Consider the following 21,799-nt stretch of genomic DNA (forward strand, 5'->3'; position numbering starts at 1 on the left):
AAGGCCTGACGGAACAGGTGACCATTTTGAGAAAATGGAGAACACAAGTAGAGTAATCCCACCCACATTCAAGTAAGAGAAAGCAACATCATTGAAAGTTTAGGAAGAAATAGCTGTTGGCAGGGGTAAAAGCTGCAGAGAGGGGAGACAAATGGGGACTCAGAAAAGATTTAGCAAATTGCAAGAGAGAACAGTTACAATCAAATGACAGTATAGAAGTCAAATTTCAAAGGGGTGAAGGAGATAAGGATATGGAGCTCAATCAAATGACAGTATAGAAGTCAAATTTCAAAGGGGTGAAGGAGGTTAGGATGTGGAGGCAATGAGCTCTTTCTAGGAGTTTGCTATTAAAAGGAGGGAAAATATAGCACAATAGCTTGAGGGAGATGTCAAGATCAAGTGAAAACTTTTGGAGAGAGATTTGGCCATGTTCATACATAGCAAGGAAAGAACTAGTAAATAAAAAGAGATTGAAAATTGGAGCAGGAATGATTGAAGGGATAAACTACCAGAGATGCTCAGGCATTGATGTCAAATGGAATTGGCAAAAAGAGCTATCTTTAAATACTAGATCCAAGAAGGAGAGTATGTGGAGTGCTATTGAGAGAATTCAAGGTAGATCTTGAGAGAGCTTACAACTAACATGTCCTTTTCTTAGTAAAGCTAGAGAAAAGGACCTCTTCTGAGAAGGGCAGGAATAAGGGATTGTGAAGGAAGCTTGAGGAGTAAGAACAAATTTTGGAATAGCTATTGAAAGGAGCTCTTTAGGACATGAATCTGAGAATAACAAAAAGATTACTGTGCAGCAGTGATATCCAGTTAAATTGAAGTCATTTTGTGACTTTTTCTGGTGGCATTTAACAGCATATAAGAAGAGTCAAGAAGACAGGTGGTGGGGATAATAACCTAGTGTTTGAATCTAGTGATACATGAGTGACAGTAGAACAAAGGAGCAATTCAAGGATCAGTTATGAAGTACAACATTGGTTGGCTCAGTGGTGGACAATTTTGGAGGGTAGAGTTAGAAGGGAGGACGCTGAGGGCAGTTCAGGGCTACTAGAAGGGGTAGTAGCATCATGGGAGACTATCTGTGAAGGTAAAGCATAGGATTAGCTGGAATAAAGCCAGTGGAGGACAAAAGGATGGATATTTGTGATCCAAGAGAGGAATTTCATAGTCCTGGGTAATGGAAATAGATCCCTTAGTGGTATTCCTGTGTGTGACCAAAGAGAGAAAAAAGGAACCTGTGAAGTAGAGGATCATAGGAGTTGAAAAAGCTAATAAATTAAGAAGCCCAGTTGTTCGATGGATATCAAATGTATGTATTGAAATCTCCAGATGGGAACAAAACTTGCAAAGAAAAGGATTACAAACCAAATGCCCAACTCTTTGAGAAAATAGGGAAAATCAAAGAGATAAAAAAAAAAAAAAAAAAACCAGAGAAAAGGATCTATATGTTAAAAATATATATATATGTAGCCCCTTTTTTAGTGGTGACAAAGAATTGTAAATTGAGGGGGTGTCCATCACTTGGGAAATGACAGAACAAGTTGTTGCATCATGTGCTATAAGATATGAAAAGCAGGATGCTCTCAGGAAAAAAACAAAAACAAAAACATACCCTGGAAAGACTTACATGAACTGATGCAAAGTGAAATGAGCAGAAACAGGAAAACATTGTTCACACTTAACAGTGATATAGTATAGTATGATGTAAATTGTGAATATTGTGAATAATTTGCCATTCTCAATAATACAGTGTGATCCAAGAAAGTTCTGAAGGATTTAGGATGAAAGGTGCTGTGTTCCTCCAGAGAAAGAACTTGTAGAACCTGAATACTAATAGAAGATTCTTTATTTTTCTTGACTTTTTTCTTGATTTGTGTTTTCTTTCACACCATGACTTATGTGGAAATAGTTTTGCATGACAACACATGTATAACCTATGTCAAATTGCTTGCCTTCTCAATGTTGGGGAGGGGATTGAAATTGAAAATTTGATAAAAAGAATATCAAAATTATTTTTACATGTAATTAGAGAAAATAAAATGTTGAATTGTTTTTTGTATGGAAAAGAAAACAGGGAGCATGGCTTGGGGGCCAGTAGATGACTATAACTAGGACCTGGATGGGGTTCATATACATGGATGGAACAAATCTCTGTGGAAGAGACATTGCTGAGAGAGAGCAGCTGAGGAAACTACTTTAGGTATGGAGAGAACACTGGGGACCAAAGAGTATGCCTGTTGTTCCTTTAGCCTGTGTCAGGAGGTTTGAAAGAAATACTGAAAGTAGCAGAATAAGGGAAGTCAGGCTTCTATGAATGAAAGAAGAGGAACAGAGAAATAGAGAACTTCAATAGAAATTTGTTGATAACAACATGGAAGATCAGAATAGGGACTCAGGAGGAGTAAGGCTGAGGCAAATGAAGGAGAAGGGAGCAGGGAATATTGAGGGTCTGAATTTTCATCTAGGTATCTGGCAATTCTGAATCATAAAGGTTATGAGAAGAGAGTGTAGGTATTTAGCAGTCATATGATAAAGATGTGTTATACCTTTTGATAACCATTAAGATGACTATGTCAGTTTACTCCTAAGCACCAAAGAATAAGAGAAATGGGTTCCAGCATTTGGATATATAAATACCTAGTGAACAGGTCCCCAAGGGCTAGACTCACAATTCATGTTTAGTGTTGGTATATAACATGATCATCCTCAACACAAGTGACATGAATTTGTAGGCATTTTGAGTTATTACCAGATATTAGATATAGGCATACTTCCTATCCTAGTTCCCAACATGACTAGTGACTAAATAAAGGGCTTAAAATAGAAACATCATTTTTTTGGAATGAGATAATGAAATCTGGTTACAATGCTGCAGCTTTGGAACCAGCTAAGAAGACACTATAGGGTGGAACTAAAAATTAGTGTTCTACCTTGGATTCCAAAAGCTTCCTGGCACTCTACCAAGTGCTTTTATTTGTTATAGCCAAGTTTTATGTATTCAGTGATTCTTAAGTCATTGTACTATATAAACAGCATTAGATTAGGGGCTGAGAAAGATACTGAGAAAGATTATATAATCCTTAGCCACAATCAGCACCTGAAGTTTCTTCCTCACCTCTCCCTTCTCATTTCCCACTGAACTTAAAATGTCTATTTGAGGAATGACTACTAGGATTTTGACTGGAATTATGAGCTTTGTGTCCTTCTATTGATAATATGCATAAACAAATAGTGATATACAGTAGCTGGGAGTCAGAGTGGATAGAAAGTGAGCCTCATCCTTAGAAAACTTGGGGTGAGATTCTGCATCTTTGATACATCCGGCTGTGCTGTCTTGGTAAGTCACTTCTTAGTATCCAAGGCAACACCAAGACTAATCTGCCAAGCAGAGTCTATTGGTTTTGAGAGAAAAGAACCTGGTCTTGGAGTCAGGAAGGCCTGGATGGAGGTATGGCCTCAGACACTTGCTTAGCTGTGTGGTCCTGACCAATCACTGGGCAGGCAGTGAACTGCCATCTGCCTTGGTTTCTTTAACTGTAAAATGGAGATGATAACATCTCCCTCCCACGTTGTTGTGAGGGTCAAATGAAAGTGCTGGATGCCATGCCAGGCACAGAGTAAATGTTTTTTACCTCTTAGCATCAGTTTCCTCTTCTGAAACATGAACATTTATAGCATCTTCCTCATAAGATTGTGGTGCAGATCAGATGAGATAATATATGTAAAACTTTGCAAACCTTAAAATGCTGGAGTTTCTTATTGTTAACATGATACAGTTACATTTTCTTTTAAACAGTATACAAAAAATTAAGACACATCTCTCAGTTTAGAATCCTAATATGTTTGACTGAGAAGTAGTTAAATGTTGAATTGTAAGCTTTCTATTCTTGAAACAATGTCTACTGAAGAATATTGTAATATATAGAAAGGGTTAAGGGGTATGGGGATGTGTTTGTGTGATTTCACTGGTTCTCTAGGCCCTCCAAATGAAGAAATTCCCTCTACCTCCAGTGCACATCACCTGTTTAAAAAGACTTAAAGAGTTGCCCAAGACCCTAGAGTTTAAGTGTTTTGCCCCAGGATCACAGACTGAAATCCAGACCTTTTTGGCTCTTATGCCAACTTTTTCCAATCTGGAGCACTTCTTCCAATTAAAGTTAGGGATTAAACTTCTTTTCTGCAAAGCTGAAATTGGATTATTGGATAGCATTAAAACCTACATTCTATCATTTGACTTTAAAATAGATACTGTGACTATTTGTATGTGAAATCTGATCCTTACAATTATAGAAGTTATGTGAGAACATTCAGTGCTATCCCTTTTGAAACTTGTAATCTAATTAAGGAAACAAAATAAATATGCTGAAAAGATAACTTATTGTCCTTTGCCATTGGTTATAAGTAAAAAATAAATGATTTAACATAAGCTTATTAGGAATTTAAAAAAAAAAAAAAGATCCCTCCCAACTGGTGTGGTCATGGAAAGTCTTAACCAAGAAGCCAATTTGAGAGATTTTTTAAGAATGGGTTATTTAGTTAGGTAGAGAAAGAGACCAAGAAGAACATTCTTAGAATAGGGACTAAATAGTAAAGAAGAAAAAATAATAACAACATATATTCAGTAAGCAAGGAGTAGACTTAAGTGACTGGATTGGAGGATTCATGTATGACAAGAGTTTAATTTTATAGAAAACCATATGAGGTTGGTTCTACTATAAAAGTGCAGTGTTCTCTAATCTAAAATTTTATTTTCATCATATAATTTTCATCAGTGTAACTTTGCATTTATAATCATTTATTGTTGTTTTCATGATCTGAATGTAAACTTCAAATTTTGAAGTTAGTGATTTTAATCATGCTTCTCAAGCTAAAATAATTTTGGTTTGTTGTTTTCTCCCTCACAGTTATTTACATGCCAAGTCCATCATCCACAGAGACCTCAAGAGTAATAGTATCCTTTCAGAAATGTGACTACCTTTTCTATCACAGAACTTACTCCTGTTGTGTTAAAGTTTGCAAGTTAAATTCCATAATACTAATGTGAAAGGTATTGATTGGAAATTATTCATGACTTTGACTTTGAGGAACATTGCCAAATTTTGGTTTTTGTAATGACTAAGCCTAAAGGTAGCATCTGCCAAAGTTCTCTAATAGCAGCTTTTTATTTTTGTTTTGCCAGCAAATTACATGAAGATAAGTAAAAGTTTATAGGACTTTTAAGGTTCTTATTTGCCTGCTCAGTGATAGCCTGCAGTTATAAAATTACATAATATATGAAGTTTTTTAAAAGGAAGCAAAGATATTTACTCTATCTTCCCTTGGCACTAACCCTTGTGAGTATGTGGCCTTAACTACTTGTGTTGCTCCGAGATGCTTCCTGAGGAGCAGATATTTCTGACCAAAGTGATCCAAGTTTTCATCCTGCTAAATTTGGTAGCTGTTCTCAGCTGGTTATAGGTCTTCCAGAAAGAAAATGAGAAAGGCTTCTCACCCACTCAAAGTTCATTCCTAATGTTGAAAATATAAAAGTTAGGAAGTGAGTTGTGTAGTTTTAAAAAGGATTCATGATTTTTAAAGCAAACGGGCTAACAAGGAAAGTCATAAGAAGTGATGCTTGTTTAAAAACTACACCAGTGTGTTCACAGAGTTATAGAAGTTAGACTCCTTCCATCTCTAACTTCTTGTGATGTTTTTGCTGTTAAAAATTTAGATGTTGTTCTTCTTTTACTTACTACACCTTAGATATATTTCTTCATGAAGACCTCACAGTAAAAATAGGAGATTTTGGTCTGGCTACAGTAAAGTCACGATGGAGTGGTTCCCATCAGTTTGAACAGTTATCTGGATCCATCTTGTGGATGGTAAGAATCAAGATTGTTTCTTCATTATAAAATTATAAAATATTACTCTTTTGCTCGTTGAGAATGTCATTGCCTTATTAAAAAGTATTGTTTTTATAGTTTTCAATGATGACACAGAGGGTAATGAAGAGAATAATGGTAGATCTAAGCAGACAGTTATGAGTTGCTGCCCTGTTGTGATTAATTTGTATGACAATATAGTCCAATTTACATTAGGGTTGTGGTTTGGTATGAATGGATAGATCGAAATCTGCATAATTGTAGGAGTAGCTATACTGATGAGATCACAGGCTCAATCAGGTATTTTAAGTTTTACTCTTGACACATTTTGTAAAAGATAAGAGAAAAATTCATCAATTGTTAGCTGGATCTCAGATGAGAAATACATTTTTAATATGTTAGTTCAAATATTAGCACATATATCTAAAATGAGATCTTTGACAGGAAAGAAAAATAGGTATACAATGGCAAATCATTAATTAAAATTATCATATATCTACCATAAAAAGTTTTGGGGGTTTTTTGGCTTTGTTTATTTGTTTATTTTGCATATTTTTTTGTTAGAGGATTGGGCATAGTAAAGTCAGCACTTGTATCTGTTAATATTACCAAGTCATCCCTAACTTAGAGTATTAGAGAGCTCTCTCCGAGGCACTCACTGAAAGGTTCAGTCTCAGTGTGTAGAAAAAGGTCTCATTACTTTTCATTGTCATTCTTTTGCTTTTGGGCAGCTAGGTAGTGAAAGTAGATTGAGCACTGGCTCTAGAATTTGGAGGACCTGAATTCAAATTCAGCCTCAGATATTTGCCATTTAACTAGTTATGTGACCCTAAGCAAGTCACTTAATCCCTGATTGTCTCAAAAATAAATGAGTGCCATGTTACACTTGGTACATTATGAGAGTTTGGTTTATCATCAAAGAGAGATCTAATAGTAAACTTTTTATACCTAGAACTATTCTGTTGACACAGCTTTCAGTATTAAATATTCTAAAGCAGTCACAATCTAGAAAGGGATTTTGGCCAGAATTAGGATACTACAGATTTTTGTATTCCTCAACTTTGATCTTATAAGAAAATTTTAAAAATTATAATAAGGAAATTACATTTCTTCCTCTGGAGGAAAAAAATTGCTTGAATTAAAATGTCCTTATATATTTTTTCTTGTTAATATATGAAATTAGTTCCAATGAAAGGCCCTTTCCTGCTACAATAGAGATTCAAATCATACTCAGAATGGAATTATTCTTTCTCTTAAAATTCAGCATTTCTTTATTCCAACTTCTCTCACAGGATACTTCATTTCAGATGAGATACTCTGTTATAATTTTCTTTCTCCAACCTCTAGGTTAGCCAACTTTCCTTAGGATTTTCTTATCAAGTAAAACAATTTTTATTTCATTTAGGGCAGAGTTCTTAATCTGATCTACCATTCTTTCCATCAAAAAACTAAAATTAATGATCAGCAAGTACTGAAAAGTTCAGAATTAGAAACTACAACCTGGCTGAACTCTCTCAATATTTTCCTTCAAACAATTTTAAAGTAATGCCTCAAATCAAATTTTGAAGTGGTAGAACCAACAAAAGGTCAAGGTGTGAGACATTTTTCCAGCCTGAAAATACTTAGGAGGGTGACAGAAGTCTATGACAACAGAGTAGAGGCCAGTGTGGAGTGCATGTAGGGGCAACACCTATAGCAGGTCTTGAATGTGTCTGTAACAGTGGTAACAGCAGCAGTTTCAGGAGCTCTTGGCTCAGAGATGTTCTTAGTTGCAGTTCCAGGGCAGAAAGGGGAGTTTTTTGATTGCCCAAAAGGGAAAAGGGCCTGGGTGCAGTTCCAGGACAAAGAAAAGTATTAGCACTTGTGGCAGCAGAAGAACAGGAGACCTGGTATGGTTCCGTGGCCAAGAAAAGCTCTAGCTTTTGTGGTTGCAAAAATGCAGAGACCTTTCCTGGAGAAAAACCAGAGCAATAACTACTCCTCTCTGGATAACAAAACCTTGGAAGTACGTACCGGAAACCAGAGCTACCTCTGAAAAACAGCAACACAAAAAGCCTGAAGCTTGGGACAGGGTCTCCCTACCTCCAGGGTAGGAAAGGTCAGTTTTAATATAAAGTTCAAAGCCAAGAAATTACTTGAAAAAATGAACAAATAATGACAACAACTAAAAAGAACTTAACCATAAAAAATTGCTAAGGTGACAGGGAAGACCAAGATATAAACTTAGAAGAAACTAACAGAGAATTGCTACAAGTAAAGCCTCAAAGAAAACTGCTTATTCGACCAAAGGGCAGCAAGAATTTCTGGAAGAGCTAAGAGTAGAAGAAAAAAATAAAAAAAGAAATGAGAATGATGCAGGAAATTTATTGGGGGGGGGGGGGAATTTATTGGTAAATAAAAGAGGCATTGAAAAATACTGAAGAAAACATCTTAAGAACTAGAATTGGCCTAATGGTAAAAGAGGCATAAAAATTCACTAAAGGAAAGAATTCCTTAAAAAGTAGCCATATATAAAGAGGTACAAAATCTCACCAAAGAAAATAATTTTTTAAATTAAAATTGGGCAAGTGGAAGCTAGTGATTCCACAAAGCCTCAAGAAACAGAGTCAAAAAAATGAAAAAGATAAGAAAATGTGAACTAATTCATCAGAAAAACAACTAACATAGAAAATAGAATAAAGCAGGATAATTTTAAAGATTTTTGGATTACCTGAAAGCTATAATCCAAGAAAAAACCTAGACATCATATTTCAAGAATTTATAAAAGAAAGCTACCCCAGGTATCTTAGATCTGAGATCTAGAGAATAAAATAAAAAAGAATCCACCAGCCACTTTGTGAAAGAAATTCTAAAAATAAAAGTCCTAGGAATTAGCCAAATTTCAGAGTTCCCAGGTCAAGGAGAAAATATTGTAAGAAGCCAGGAAAAAACCATTCAGACATCATGGAGCCATAGTCAGCATCACACAAAATTTAGAACCAGAGGAGAAACATTTTCGATGGGGGAGGGAGGAAAGGATATTTAATAAAATAGAGGACTTTCAAGCATTTCTGATGAAAAGACCAAAACTAATAGAAAATGTGACATTGAAACACAAGACTCAAAAGAAGCATTAAACGGTAAACATTTTTTTAAAAAGAGTTCTAAGAGATTAATGAAGGCTAAATTGTTTAAATTCCTACGTGTAAAAATTATACTTTTAATTTCTAATAATTTTTATTGTTATTAGGGCAATTAGGAATCTACATGGACAGAGAGCATGGGTGTGAGTCAGTTGTTGGAGTGATCTCCAAAGAAAATGGAGTAAGAAAAAGGAATGCCTTGGGAAAAGGGGGAAGGAAAAGAGAATGGGGAAATTTTTTGAATATAAAAGAGGAATTCAAAGAAGCATCTTTTTTTTTTTTAATTTACTGTAGAAGGGAAAAATAAGGGGGAGAATTGGCATCAGAATTGGCTCAAAGTACGAAGAATGTGTGTATGTCTCTTTGTGTGTGCATACATGTATAGAAACATCTATACATACAAACAATTGTGTATAGAAATCTATCTTACCTAATGGGTTAACAGAAGGAGAAGTGAATAATAGAAAAGGAGAAGGAATGATAAAAGGAAAGGTAGATCAAGGAGAGCAGTGGTCAGAAGCAAAACTGATTTTTGAGGAGGGATAAGATAAAAAGAGAGAGAAAAAATAAATAGAAAATGTGATGGAGAAAAATACACAATTAGTGATCATAACTGAAAATGAATGGGATGAGCTCATCCATAAAGTAGAAGCAGATAGCAAAATGGATTAGAACTTAGAATCCAATAATATGTTGTTTACAAAAAACACAGTTAAAACAGAAAGACACATACACAGAGTTTTAAAAAAAAAAGTACAGAATCCAATATGCTTCAACTGAAGTTAAAAAAAAAAAAAAAAAAAAAAAACAGGGATAGCACTCACAATCTCAGACAAAGCAAAATCAAAAATAGACTTAATTCAAAAAGATACTTAGGGAAACTACATGTTGATAAAATACAGTGAAGTAATATAAAAAAATTTTACAGCAAATTTCTCCAGAGAACTAAGTCAAATGTATAAAAATAAGAGCCATTCCCCAGTTGGGTTTTAAAAAAAAAAAAAAAAAAAAAAAAAAAAAAAAAAGGATATGAATAGGCAGTGTTCAGAAAAAAAAAAATCAAAGTTGCTCTAAAAAACTATTGATTAGAGAAATATACTTTAAAACTCTGAGATGCCACCTCAAACCTATCAGAAATGAAAAATCCTGGAGGGGATGGAGAAAAATAGAGGCATTAAAGCCCTCTTGGTACAGTTATGAGCAGGTCCAATCATTCTGCAAAACGATTTGGAATTAGGCCCAAAGGGCTGTCAAACTGCATATCTTTTACTGAATAATGCCAATGTCAGATCTGTAACTCAAAGAGATAAAAGGCATAGGACCAATGTAAAATAAATTATTTATAGTAGCTCTTTTTGACAAAGAATTGGAAATTGAGGAAATGCTTATTTCATCCATTTGGCTGAACAAGTTGTGCATGATTGTGATGAAGTAGTATTCTGCTATAATAAATGACTAGCAGAGGAGTTTCAGAAATACATGTGAGACCTACATGAAATGATCAACTGTGAAAGACGTAGCTGTTCTCAAAACCATGACAGTTCCAAGACAGTTCTAGCGCATTCATGATGGGAAAATGCTTTCTACTTCAGAGAGAAATGATAAAATATAATTGAAAGTGAAAATTGAAGTATAACTTTCTCACTTTTAAAATTGTTTTCTTGCTTCTTTGTAATATGCCAAATATGAAAATGTGTTTTGTGTGATTTCACATGTATAATTGATATAATTGCAAATCAGGGCAAAGAGCTTCATGAAACTTGAGACAAATTGCTAAACAAAATGATTGCCTTTTCAGTGGATGGAGTAGAGGTAAGAGGAGAGAGATTTTGGAACTCAAAATTTAAAAAGAAAAATTGGCTAAAAAAATAAATATTTCTTTTAAAAAAGAAAAAATATGCATTTATGTCACAGTTAGTTATTGAATATTCTTCTTGCCGTTGAATCAGAACTACATTGGATTATGTTGTTCTATGCATGGATCTTGATTAATAAAAAGAAATACTGTTCAGCAAAAAAGGGATTTTTCTCTTTTTTTTTACCTCTTGCTTAAAAGGTCAATAGGTCTCCCTAGCTACAAGAGCATAAATTAATAGCATATGCAATTATTCATTTCTCTTTATTTTCACCATCTGTGTCATCACCTTTGGCCATTTCTTCATTTCTCAGTAACTCACAAAGCCAGTGAGTAGTGAAATAAGACCTAGATCTCTGAGAAAATAAAAGGTATATTTTCATAGTCTAGTTACTTCCCTGACCAAAAACTTCCTGAATTGAGTGACTGATACCTACTTTCTTTCTGTTCCTTAGAAAACCTGAAATAGCAAAGATACCTTGTAATCCAAGGCAATCCACACCATACGTGTTTTAAACTATTCATACAGTTTTAAGAGCTGTTGTTTTATATTTTATAATACTTTCTGACCTTCTGGGGGAAATAATATATATGCATACATGCATATAATTTTGTGTACATACATATATATACTATATATATACATTATATATAATAAAAATGGGTGAATGGATAAATGAATATGCAAAAACAAAGCAGGTATATTTTCTTCTCTTTCCCCTAGCCTTTCACATTTCTTTTAAGTCACAACATGAATATTTCTTTTTTTTTTAAATTAAAGCATTTTATTCACAAAGCATATGCATGGGTAATTTTTCCAGCATTGATCCCTGCATAACTCCCTGCCACAAATTTTCCTCTTCTTCCCCCCCATCCCCTCCCCTACCTGACAGGCAGTCCAATACATGCCAAATATGTCAAAATACATGTCATTTCCAATGTGTGTATACATATGACTATTTCTTTAAACTTCCATTTGAAAAAATCCAAATGGAAAATCTAGTATTCCTTTAACTACAGCCTCTCCCAAATCAGTCTATCCTACTTTGCCACTGTGCCTTTTTGCAAATCTCTTTACCCTGGCTGCTACAGAGTCTATACAGCTTTTCATTGTCACTTGAATAGCTTCAAAATTAGCCATTAAAAGCATCTTCACCAAGCCCTTGTAATTAGAACTAAATAAAGCATGAAAGAAAGGATGCAGCACTTGATCAGGTATTTACTTTAAAATCATTAGACCATAAGTAATAAGAAAGATGTTTATGCAGTTACTGTAGCACTGTTGAGTTCTAAGCAGTCAGTCAGCAAACATTAAGTCCTTACTGTGTGCTGGGAATGTATAGGCAAAAATGAAGCAAGCCCTGTCTTGAGGAACTTGCATTCTTTTCTAAGAGAGGTAATTTATGATGAGATAAAGCGAGTAATGAATACAAATGTAAACAAAAAAATTCTTAGTAGCTATCTACAACCCAAGGAGAATGAGAAAAGGGAAATGACTGCCGGCAGGGTGGATGACCTGAACTATTCAAATCCGATTTTGCTTGTCTCCTTATCCAAGAAGAAAAGTCTTTGAATTAGGAAGGATAGAGTGCAAATAGAGAGGTATAAACAAAGATAAACTGAGGAAGTAAGAGAATCCTCAGCTGCTTCCATTGAGAAGTTCTAGATGAGCTACATCCTAAGAGAATAACTTTTTTTAATTGGCTGATAGGATCACAGAGCCATTTGCAGTGCTGTTTTTGGAAGATCTTAGGAAATCGAGTTGGTACAAGATTAAGGAAAGGGCAGATATTCTGATTTTCAAAAAAGGGAAGAGGGTACTCTACAAATCATAGGTCAAAGAGCTTCACTAGATTCCAGGCAAATTGCTAACGCGTTTTATGAAAAAAAAAAAAATGCACTTAGAAATGGAAGAAGTGATCACTAATAGTCAATACGACTTCATCAAGAATAGATCATGCCAAATCAACCCTTATTTCATTTTTTGATAGAAAAATAGAGCAATAATTCAGGGAAATATTGAAGACATATAACATACTTAGACTTCAGCAAAATATTTAATAGATTCTTATGTTATTTTTATGGAAGAAATGGAGACATAAAAGGCTGAGCAATAATATAGATAGATGGATTTTACAAATACAAGGTGAGGCATAGCTACAGTATTGTCTCTGTTGGAAAGACCTTGGTTTTCATGGCTAGTGACTGAGCAGTGTGATGATAAGCAGAGAAGTGAAATGAACCCTTAAGCTACCCTGGCACAAGCATCATCTCTGAGGGAAGGTCCCTGCTTAGACCACATCCAAAACATTGCTCACTGTATTCTAGGGATGACGCAAATGGCAGTGTATAACCTGGAGAAGAGATGACTTGGGAAACATAACAATCATCTTCAAGGGTTTAAAGTAGAGATCCAAAACCTGGAGTGAAATTTAAAATGTTTTTAGAACTATTTCAGTAGTTATCATCTTTTGACAGGAACAAATAATGATAAATGTTGGAGGGGATGTGGGAAAACTGGGACACTGATGCATTGTTAGTGGAATTGTGAACAGATCCAATCATTCTGGAGAGCAATTTGCAACTATGCTTAAAGAGCTATCAAACTGTGCATACCCTTTGATCCAGCAGTGTTTCTATTGAGCTTATATCCCAGAGATATTAAAGAAGGGAAAGGGACCTGTATGTGCCAAAATGTTTGTGGCAGCCCTGTTTGTAGTGGCCAGAAACTGGAAATAGAATGGATGCCCATCAATTGGAGAATGGATGAAGAAGTTGTGGTTTATGCAGGTAATGGAATATTATTTATTGTTCTATAAAAAATGATGAACAAGCTGACTTTAGAAAGACCTGGAAAGTTTTACAAAAACTGATGCCAAGTGAAACAAGCAGAACCAGAAATACATTGAATACAGTAACAGCAAGAATGGGCGATGATCAAGTATGAAAGACTTAATTCTCTCAATGGTTCAGTGATCCAAAGAAATCCCAAAAGGCTTTGGACAGAAAATGCCATCTGCATCTAGAAAAAGAACTAAGAAGACTGAATATAAATCACCCCATGCTGTGTTCACCTCTTTTTTCTGTTTTTATACTTCTCCCATGGTTTTTCACTTTTGCTCTGATTTTTCTCTCCCAACACAATTTATAAAATAATATGTATTAAAAAATAAACTTACTACAATAAAAAAATATTTTTTACAAATTATGATTGTATGCATTTAAAAGCTTGTTCTGTAAAGATCTGTAGGCTTTACCAGACTGCAGAGGAGACAGGTCCATGCACAAGCATAATAAGGTAAAGAATCCTTAATTTAAAGGAGTGCTTTGTGGAAGAGGGATTACCCTTATTTTAGTTGATCCTAAAGGACGAAATTAGGAACAATGAAGCAAAGTAACAGAAAGCCAGAATCAGGTTTGATACAAGGAAAACTTTCCTAATAATTAAAACTTTGCCAAAGTGAAATTGATTACCTTGGAAGTAGGAGTTCTTCAAGCAAAGGTTGAATTATACTGCATGTTGACAATTTTGTAGAAGGAACCTTTGATCAATTATGTATTAAATTTAGTGATTTCAGTGCCTTTCTAGCTCCTCACTTGGGTGAGTATTGTACACAAGTCATAAACCAGCACTGATTGAAGCCTATAGGCTCTTATGTCTCTCCATTGCTCTCTATTAGATCACATAGAATTTTGATTCTTTGGAGAGTGTAGTGTTGTAGGAGTCATAGTAGGACAGTGTTACCAGGACAAGAGGGATTTTTAAAAGAAAGGTTTTGGTTTTGGAAGCAGTTTAAGATTGGGGGAAGAGTTATATAATTTCCCAAATATAAAATGTAAATTTGCCATATTGTGAATATAAGCCACTAAACTCTGAGTCAAGTTTTGAGCAGCCCTTCTCAGTATTTCTTAATTCTCTTTCTTCTTTTCCAACTCATTTTTCTCATTGCTTAGGACACTAAGAGATTATTATAAGGAATTTGAATAGTTTTGCGATATGGATTTTTATATAATGGAGTTCAAATACTAATCTTGCTTATAAGAAAGAGACAGTAAAGTGAAGAATAAACTTTTTTTTTTCTCTTTATGTTTTAACAGGCACCAGAGGTCATTAGAATGCAAGATAAAAACCCATATAGCTTTCAATCAGATGTATATGCATTTGGGATTGTTCTGTATGAGTTGATGACAGGACAGTTACCTTACTCAAACATCAACAACAGGGACCAGGTAAATAGTTGGTATAATTTGGGGATTGTCTTACTGTTTATATAAAGATTCACATAGATTATGTATTGAAAAGTTTCTACATGAAATGATCTAGTACTTTTTCTGTTTTGGGAGGTTATGTGGAGTCTGAGCATTAGTATCACTGCTCATTATCTTTCATTGAACAGAATTGAAATACTGGATAAATTAACAAATAATTGATTTATTTAAATTGATATTCAAAATCACCTATTATTGCCCTAGTGAAATACTAAAGTCAGACAGAATCCAAAAATACATTTGACATTCTTGAGATCTCATGTCCTTTGAGATGTTAAAAATAAAATCAGTTCTGTTTACTCTTCCATCTAGGTTTTAATACCTTTCCCTCTGTTGCATATCTTATATAAAATGAATAAATTTTGATTGTTATGTAGTAATTCCTTAAAGCACAATTTTCTTGAATGACTTGATGCTTTTTCTTAGACTTTTTTTTCCCCATCTTTAGAAGTTGAGAACAGAAAAAAAAAGTTGAGAATATAGAAAAAAAAATATCATTCTTCCCCAATTAGAAATAGGCAAATGCCAGATTTCCCTATATACCACAATTTCTGTCTTTTTACTCCTCCCTCTCCTGTTTATCATCATCTTATCCTAATTTTTCCCTTCCCACCCCCCCCTTAAAAAAGTTCAAACTAATTTGTTAATATATCTGTTTTTCAGGAGCTTGAAATAGAATTAAACTTATAGGATATTTCAGAAAAAATAAATTAACATTAATAAAAAACTGCCTTACATTCAGTACAGCACCATAATTTAAGATTTCAGCAATTTTCCCTTACCTATTTAATTACAAAGAAAAATCATTAGATACATAAGCCTACCACAGGGGAATAATCCCTCACCTTCATCTTATACTCAGAATAGAAAAGCATGTGTTTTGACCTTTTAAGTTTGTGTTCATCTAACATCCTAGACTTGTTCATTGAGTTTTCTTATTATAGCTTATTATATAAATATCTGTCAAGGCATTTTAATGGTAGCTATTTAAGTCATATATGATGTTGGTTGTCTTTTTTAAACTGTTCGTGTTTCTGTTTCTCAGTGTTTTAATTTGTAATATCTGAGAAACTGTGAAGTATAACCCCTGTGCCATATATGACAGAAATGTATTATTATTGAGTTTTCACTCCTGTATTTATTGATTTGCTTCCCATTAAGTTTCTTACTGAATCAGCAGTTAGTTTGATGAGCATTTTCAGTCAGTAATTTAAATTTTACAACGGGTTTATTCCTGCCTAGTTTAATGCAGTGTTAATTTTACTGTTAGCCTATTTTACTATATTCAAAGCTCTTAGACACCTATCTTGATTTTGGATTTTAATTTAGATGACATGGATACTGACTTAATGTTTTAAGTGAGGTATACCCCCCCCCAAAAAAAAAAAAAAGAATGAATTGACATTTATTGCATATTTAATACAGATTTAGGCCATTGTAAGCATGATGTCATTTTGTTAGCTGTGAATTTAAATAAAAAGAGAGGCTCAGTAACAAAGTTCCTGGTATTCATCCTTAGGTGTACCCTATGCCACATTCTCTTTTCATCTTCCTGTTGCATATCTGGAGAAATTGCTGGGACTTCCAATGTAAAGTTTATTGATTCATGTTCATAATGAAAATTAGCAGACTCATGGGCTCAAGCCCTTTAAAATAAAATCCAGTTATCACTTGAGGAGGACTATAGTGTGGAAAGCAGTCATTTCTGAGTAATCTTGCTGTAAGTGGTGTTCTCACACTATTTTTGGAATTTGGAAAAAAATTTTATCCCCATGAGCATATGAAATTTACTATGAAGGGCTATTAAGCTTCAACCCGGAGTCCATTTTTTCATTTGAAGCTGAGATTAATAGATGGGAATGAGAGAAGACATCTCTGCCTTACTGCCCACCTTAAATTCTGTAAGGGGAAAGTCATAATGAGCCTTTATAGCCCCATTCTAATTGGTCATTCTTCTCTTGCTCTTAGGACTAGCCCTCTTCCTCCTGGCAAGATCGCAAATGGGTCTCCCCAAGGGAAGTCAGCATTCATTTTGTTTTCTTTCCCCACATCCAAGTTATAGTTTCTCCATTAATTATAAAAAGGAAACCATCTTTTCTAAAACAGGTTTCATATTTTCCTGAATCTCATCCCTTCCAAGCCTGTGTTAGGGGTTTTCTCTTCCTTTATTGTATGCACATGCCCTCTTCTCATTTTCTCTTAAGTAGTACTGCAGTCTATTAGAATGGGACATGACATGACAGTATATTTTATTTACAATCCAGATACACTGAATATATGCCCCTCTCATTGTTTTATCTCTTTTTTTCTATACTCCCCTCTTCTTAATTAGCTTTAAAATTTCTATTCCAAAAGAAAATGTCACAGATGCTAAAATATCCCATCCACTTGGAAAGTGATTTCCTGCAAGGAAATCTGCAGCTGCCATATAAAAGACTTATTCTCTGGTTTTTACTTTTGGTGGTAAAGTATCTTTTTAACCAGATGATTACTTAAGAGATAAAGATTAGCTTGGTGAATGATACCTACCAGGTATTCTAACCCTGAGGTTTTTGTTTCAAAGAATTCATTTGACAACTCCACAGTTATGCGCTCCTAAACCCCCTTGAAAACTTCTGCTGTCCCTATTACATTGACCTCTCCCCTTTCTCATATGTCTGTATTCAGGTGGCCACTGTGTGCAATTCATTGTGCCCATGGGCTTTAAACCCAGCTCTCTCTCCCCTTTTCTCTCTCTATCCTCACATATTTTAGGGAGATCTTGGAGCAGTTCTTTTTAGGGAGCTGCTTCTCCCAGGGCCGCGAAGCAACTCAGCCAAAGTCAGGTGGTCCAGAGTTCAGTGCCAGCCGCATGACCCCGAGCAAGTCAATTTACCTCTGTCTGCCTCGGTTTCCTTCATTGCAGAGTGGAGATCATGACATCTGCCGCACAGGGTTGTTGTGAAGCTCAAATGAGATGATCTTTGTGAAGCCTTAGCTCAGTGCCTGGCACATAGTCAGTGCTTAATAAAGGCTTGTTTACTTCCTTCTTTTCCTGAGATTTGAGTCAAGATAGTGGAGGAAGAGGAAGCAGTTGAGTCTTACTTCCTCACTATCTCTTCTCCACAACAATGTAGGAAATATACTAGACCAACTCTGGATCAGAAAAGCCAAGAAAAGGTCAGCGAATCATTGTTCCAACTTAAGAAGAGAGAAATGAGAAAGAAAGAAGTTTATAGACACTGAGGACAGGCACAGAGTATTCCCGCGCTTCAGATGTAGAGGAGGGCCAAGACCGCACCGGGGCAGAAAAAGATCCTGGTCAACCCCTGAACTAGCACCCCAGAATGAGAGCTCTCTGGCAGCTCAGGCCACCCACTCCCCAGTTCTGAGTCCCCTAGATCCGGAGCAGAGGGCCCTTGCGGAGCAAGTTCTAGGAATGTCATTGTGCAGGCCTGTCCCCCGAGCATCAGTAGCTTGGCTCTAGCTTTGAAGCCGAGACATCAATGCACAGTGGAACATCTGGGCCGGGTATCCCGTACCCAGGGGAGTCAGTTCACTCATCCAGAACTCTGCAGAGCCTTGCAGTAAGCTGTCCGTCACACATAAAAACAAAAGGCCCAAACCTGATTAAGGAATTTATAAGACAAGGAAGGCAGTGAACAGGCCTCCCCCTCTCACACATTTGGAGAACATTAAATACTTAAAGGCCCCTGGATTGAGCTGTGAAAGCTGTAGAAGGACATAAAAGGACCAAAGTTCAGGCCAAACATTTCTCCCAGAAGTGGGTAGAGCCCAGTATTAACATATCCAGAATCAAGAAGTAGGCAGGATAAATGGGTAAATAACAACAACAAAAACACCTGACCATAAAAAGCTACTATGGTGACAGGGAAGTTCAAGAAATAAACACAAAAGAGGAGAATGACTCAAAAACATAAGCAAAGCCTTAATAAAAAATACAGCCTGGGCAGAAATTCAACAAGAATTCTTAGAAGAGTTAAAATTTAAGCAAGTTAAAATTTTAAGCTAATTTTTAACAAATGAGAGTGGTACAGAAAAATAAATGGGGGGAACAAACAAGTTACAGAAGAAAAATGAAAAGAAAAATAGCTGCTTGAGAGAAAAAAAGATACAAAACTTTACTAAAAAGAAAAATTCCTTGAAAAGTAGAATTTGCTAAATGTAAGCTAATAGGTCCATTAGATATCCAGATATTATAAAGGCAGAAGCTTTCCTTCTTTTTCTGCTCTGTTCTATTACCAGTTAACCAGACAGGAAACAGGTATTTCCTAATAGTTTCAGCCATTTATATGTTTTTATAATTATAAAGCTTTTCACATCTATTATCTTATTTAGTCCACACAACCCTTTGATGTTTGTTAGTACATGAACTATGTATCCAGTTTACATTTGAAAAGATGGAGTTTTAGAAAAATGAACACATAGTTCTGAGGATTATGTCTATAGTCGGTTGATTTATGGTAGAGACATAAGTTAGGCTCCCAAGGTGATCATTTTCCCAGAGAGTCATAAATAGAGAGCTCTCTGTGGATGACTATCTCCTCCATTAGGAGGCACCATCCAACCAGCATAGAAGTTGGCCTTTTTAATCTGGGCAGCTTTGGAGAAGTGACTGAATGTGTGATCTTGGGTAAGTCACCTAACTTCTGCCTGTCTCAGTTTCCACAATTGGTCAAACTGGATAATAGCACCTTCCAAGGTTCCTGTGAGGATCAAATGAGATAATGTTTGTACAAAAGCTCTCAGCACCATGCCTGGCAGGCACATCTTGGCGTATAAACAAATGCTTATTCCCTTTCTTTTCTTCCCTTTTTAATCTAGTAACCCTCAGTCCCATATTAAAGACTAGCTGAGTGGCCCTGGCAAAGGGCTAGAAGGTAACTAAAAAGGAAGATACCACTTCTTTTTCCTCTTAATAGAGGCTTTCAAGATCTAGCTATGCATCTGAGAGATGTAGCAGAAGTTTTTAACGTAATGAGCCACAAATCATACCTGAATGAAAAAATAAAAAACTGTACCAACAAAGGCAGGGCAGCTAAAGGGCAAGCCACTTTCCCCCTGAATTGAACTTTACACTGTTTTTAAGCCCATTGAAATAGATGATTGCCCAGGACCTAATCATATTTCAAGATATTCAAGTATTTCCCTCTCCTTTGATAATTTTATATTTAGTGCTCTGTAGACTTCCAAAACTTGGGTCTGAATTTAAGGTTTAATCTATCAAAGTGGGTGTCATTGCCATTCTATCATTCCTTATTGGAAAAGGAACCCACTGATTGATTATGGTTAATTTCTCCCTTATGTAAAGATTTTCCCAAATGAGACGTTCTAGCAATCTTATATTTGATTTTAATTCCATTAAGAATTTTGGAAAAAAAAGATTTCCTCAATCCCTACCTTTAAGTTCCTCTTCAAATTGATATCTAACTTTTAGATCAACTGTAGCATAATCTTTTTTTGTCATCCTGAATATCATTCTTTCCTTGATCCTGAAAGTTTAATTTCCACGCTATAGAGGTAAGGTGGTCCATACACATACACATATACATATGGGGAGATTGTAGAGAGGCAAACATTAATCTTTACCGATAGATTTTTGTCTTTGACATAATCTCTTGGGCTGTCCACCATTTAAAGAAATTGTTATGTTTAATTAATAGATTGTATTGCTTCTTTTTTGAAAATACTGGCCTTTTTAAACCTGTTTTCCAAAATTCAGTAGCAAAAGTATGGTAACAATTTTTAGGGCTGTTATCCTTTTTAAACATGTAGATTTATCTCCTAGTACTTACATAAATCAATATTGCTTGGCCCTTGCCTCTCCCAGAGAATCTAAGTTTGTTTTCATAGTTCTCCAATGACTATTTTTCTCTTGACCTTATGAAACCTTTCATTAGTCTCTTAATCATTGTAGCAGCTGTTAGGGACTATATTTCCAGTCTTTAAAGAACTATGGATTACTGCCCAATAGTTTCTTTTAAGAAGATCCATCCTAGGAATGGCTGCAAATTTTCTTCCTTTGTCCCATAGAAGAGAGTATCCAAGGTCTTTTTGATATCTTGATCTTCAAACAAGATCTAGAGCTCAGGAATCAGAAAAGAAACTCCTCCCATATGTACCTCAAATCGAATATAATGGTAACTCACAAGGCAGCTACATTATAAATCCTTTGAGTTTAAAAACTACAAGTTACAATAAATGAGATAAATATCACCCCTTCAGTGCCTTTGGTACTCAGATAATTGTTTGATTAAAAAGTCTTTTTTAAAAGCTTCAAGATCTTGAAACAGCATCACCTACTATAATAGCTGCCAGAGATAGTGCACATCTTTGGAGAAATAAAACTGGTAGGTAACTGGACTTTCTTTACCTGTCAGTATTCGAGTTTGCTTAAACTTTTACTGACAAGCATTATGATTTTGTGAATTTCCCCTCCTATCCCAGATAATTTTTATGGTGGGGCGAGGATACTTGTCGCCAGATCTCAGTAAGGTGCGGAGTAATTGTCCAAAAGCCATGAAGAGGTTAATGGCAGAGTGCCTGAAGAAGAAGAGAGATGAGAGGCCACTCTTTCCCCAGGTAAGAAAGACTTTGTGTTGACTAAAGGAATCTGGACTATATTGTAATTAATATTTCTGTGTTCCTCCTCAGTTTTTAATAGTGTTAAACATTAAGATTTT

The 21,799-nt window shown here is 35.2% G+C and overlaps 1 protein-coding gene across 3 annotated transcripts in view; it reads left to right on the forward strand.

The window, feature by feature from the left end:
• BRAF (B-Raf proto-oncogene, serine/threonine kinase) overlaps positions 1-21,799 on the forward strand; it is a 151,520-nt gene that overhangs the window by 119,153 nt on the left and 10,568 nt on the right. For all 3 annotated transcript variants that reach the window (XM_051963535.1, XM_051963533.1, XM_051963534.1), the window contains 4 exons: positions 4,914-4,960; positions 5,752-5,870; positions 14,946-15,077; positions 21,564-21,698. In XM_051963535.1, coding sequence (XP_051819495.1) covers positions 4,914-4,960; positions 5,752-5,870; positions 14,946-15,077; positions 21,564-21,698 — 433 coding nt within the window. The remainder of the gene's footprint in view (positions 1-4,913; positions 4,961-5,751; positions 5,871-14,945; positions 15,078-21,563; positions 21,699-21,799) is intronic.

The sequence above is a fragment of the Antechinus flavipes genome, chromosome 5 (assembly GCF_016432865.1).
Source record: "Antechinus flavipes isolate AdamAnt ecotype Samford, QLD, Australia chromosome 5, AdamAnt_v2, whole genome shotgun sequence".
NCBI classification, from domain to species: Eukaryota; Metazoa; Chordata; class Mammalia; order Dasyuromorphia; family Dasyuridae; genus Antechinus; species Antechinus flavipes.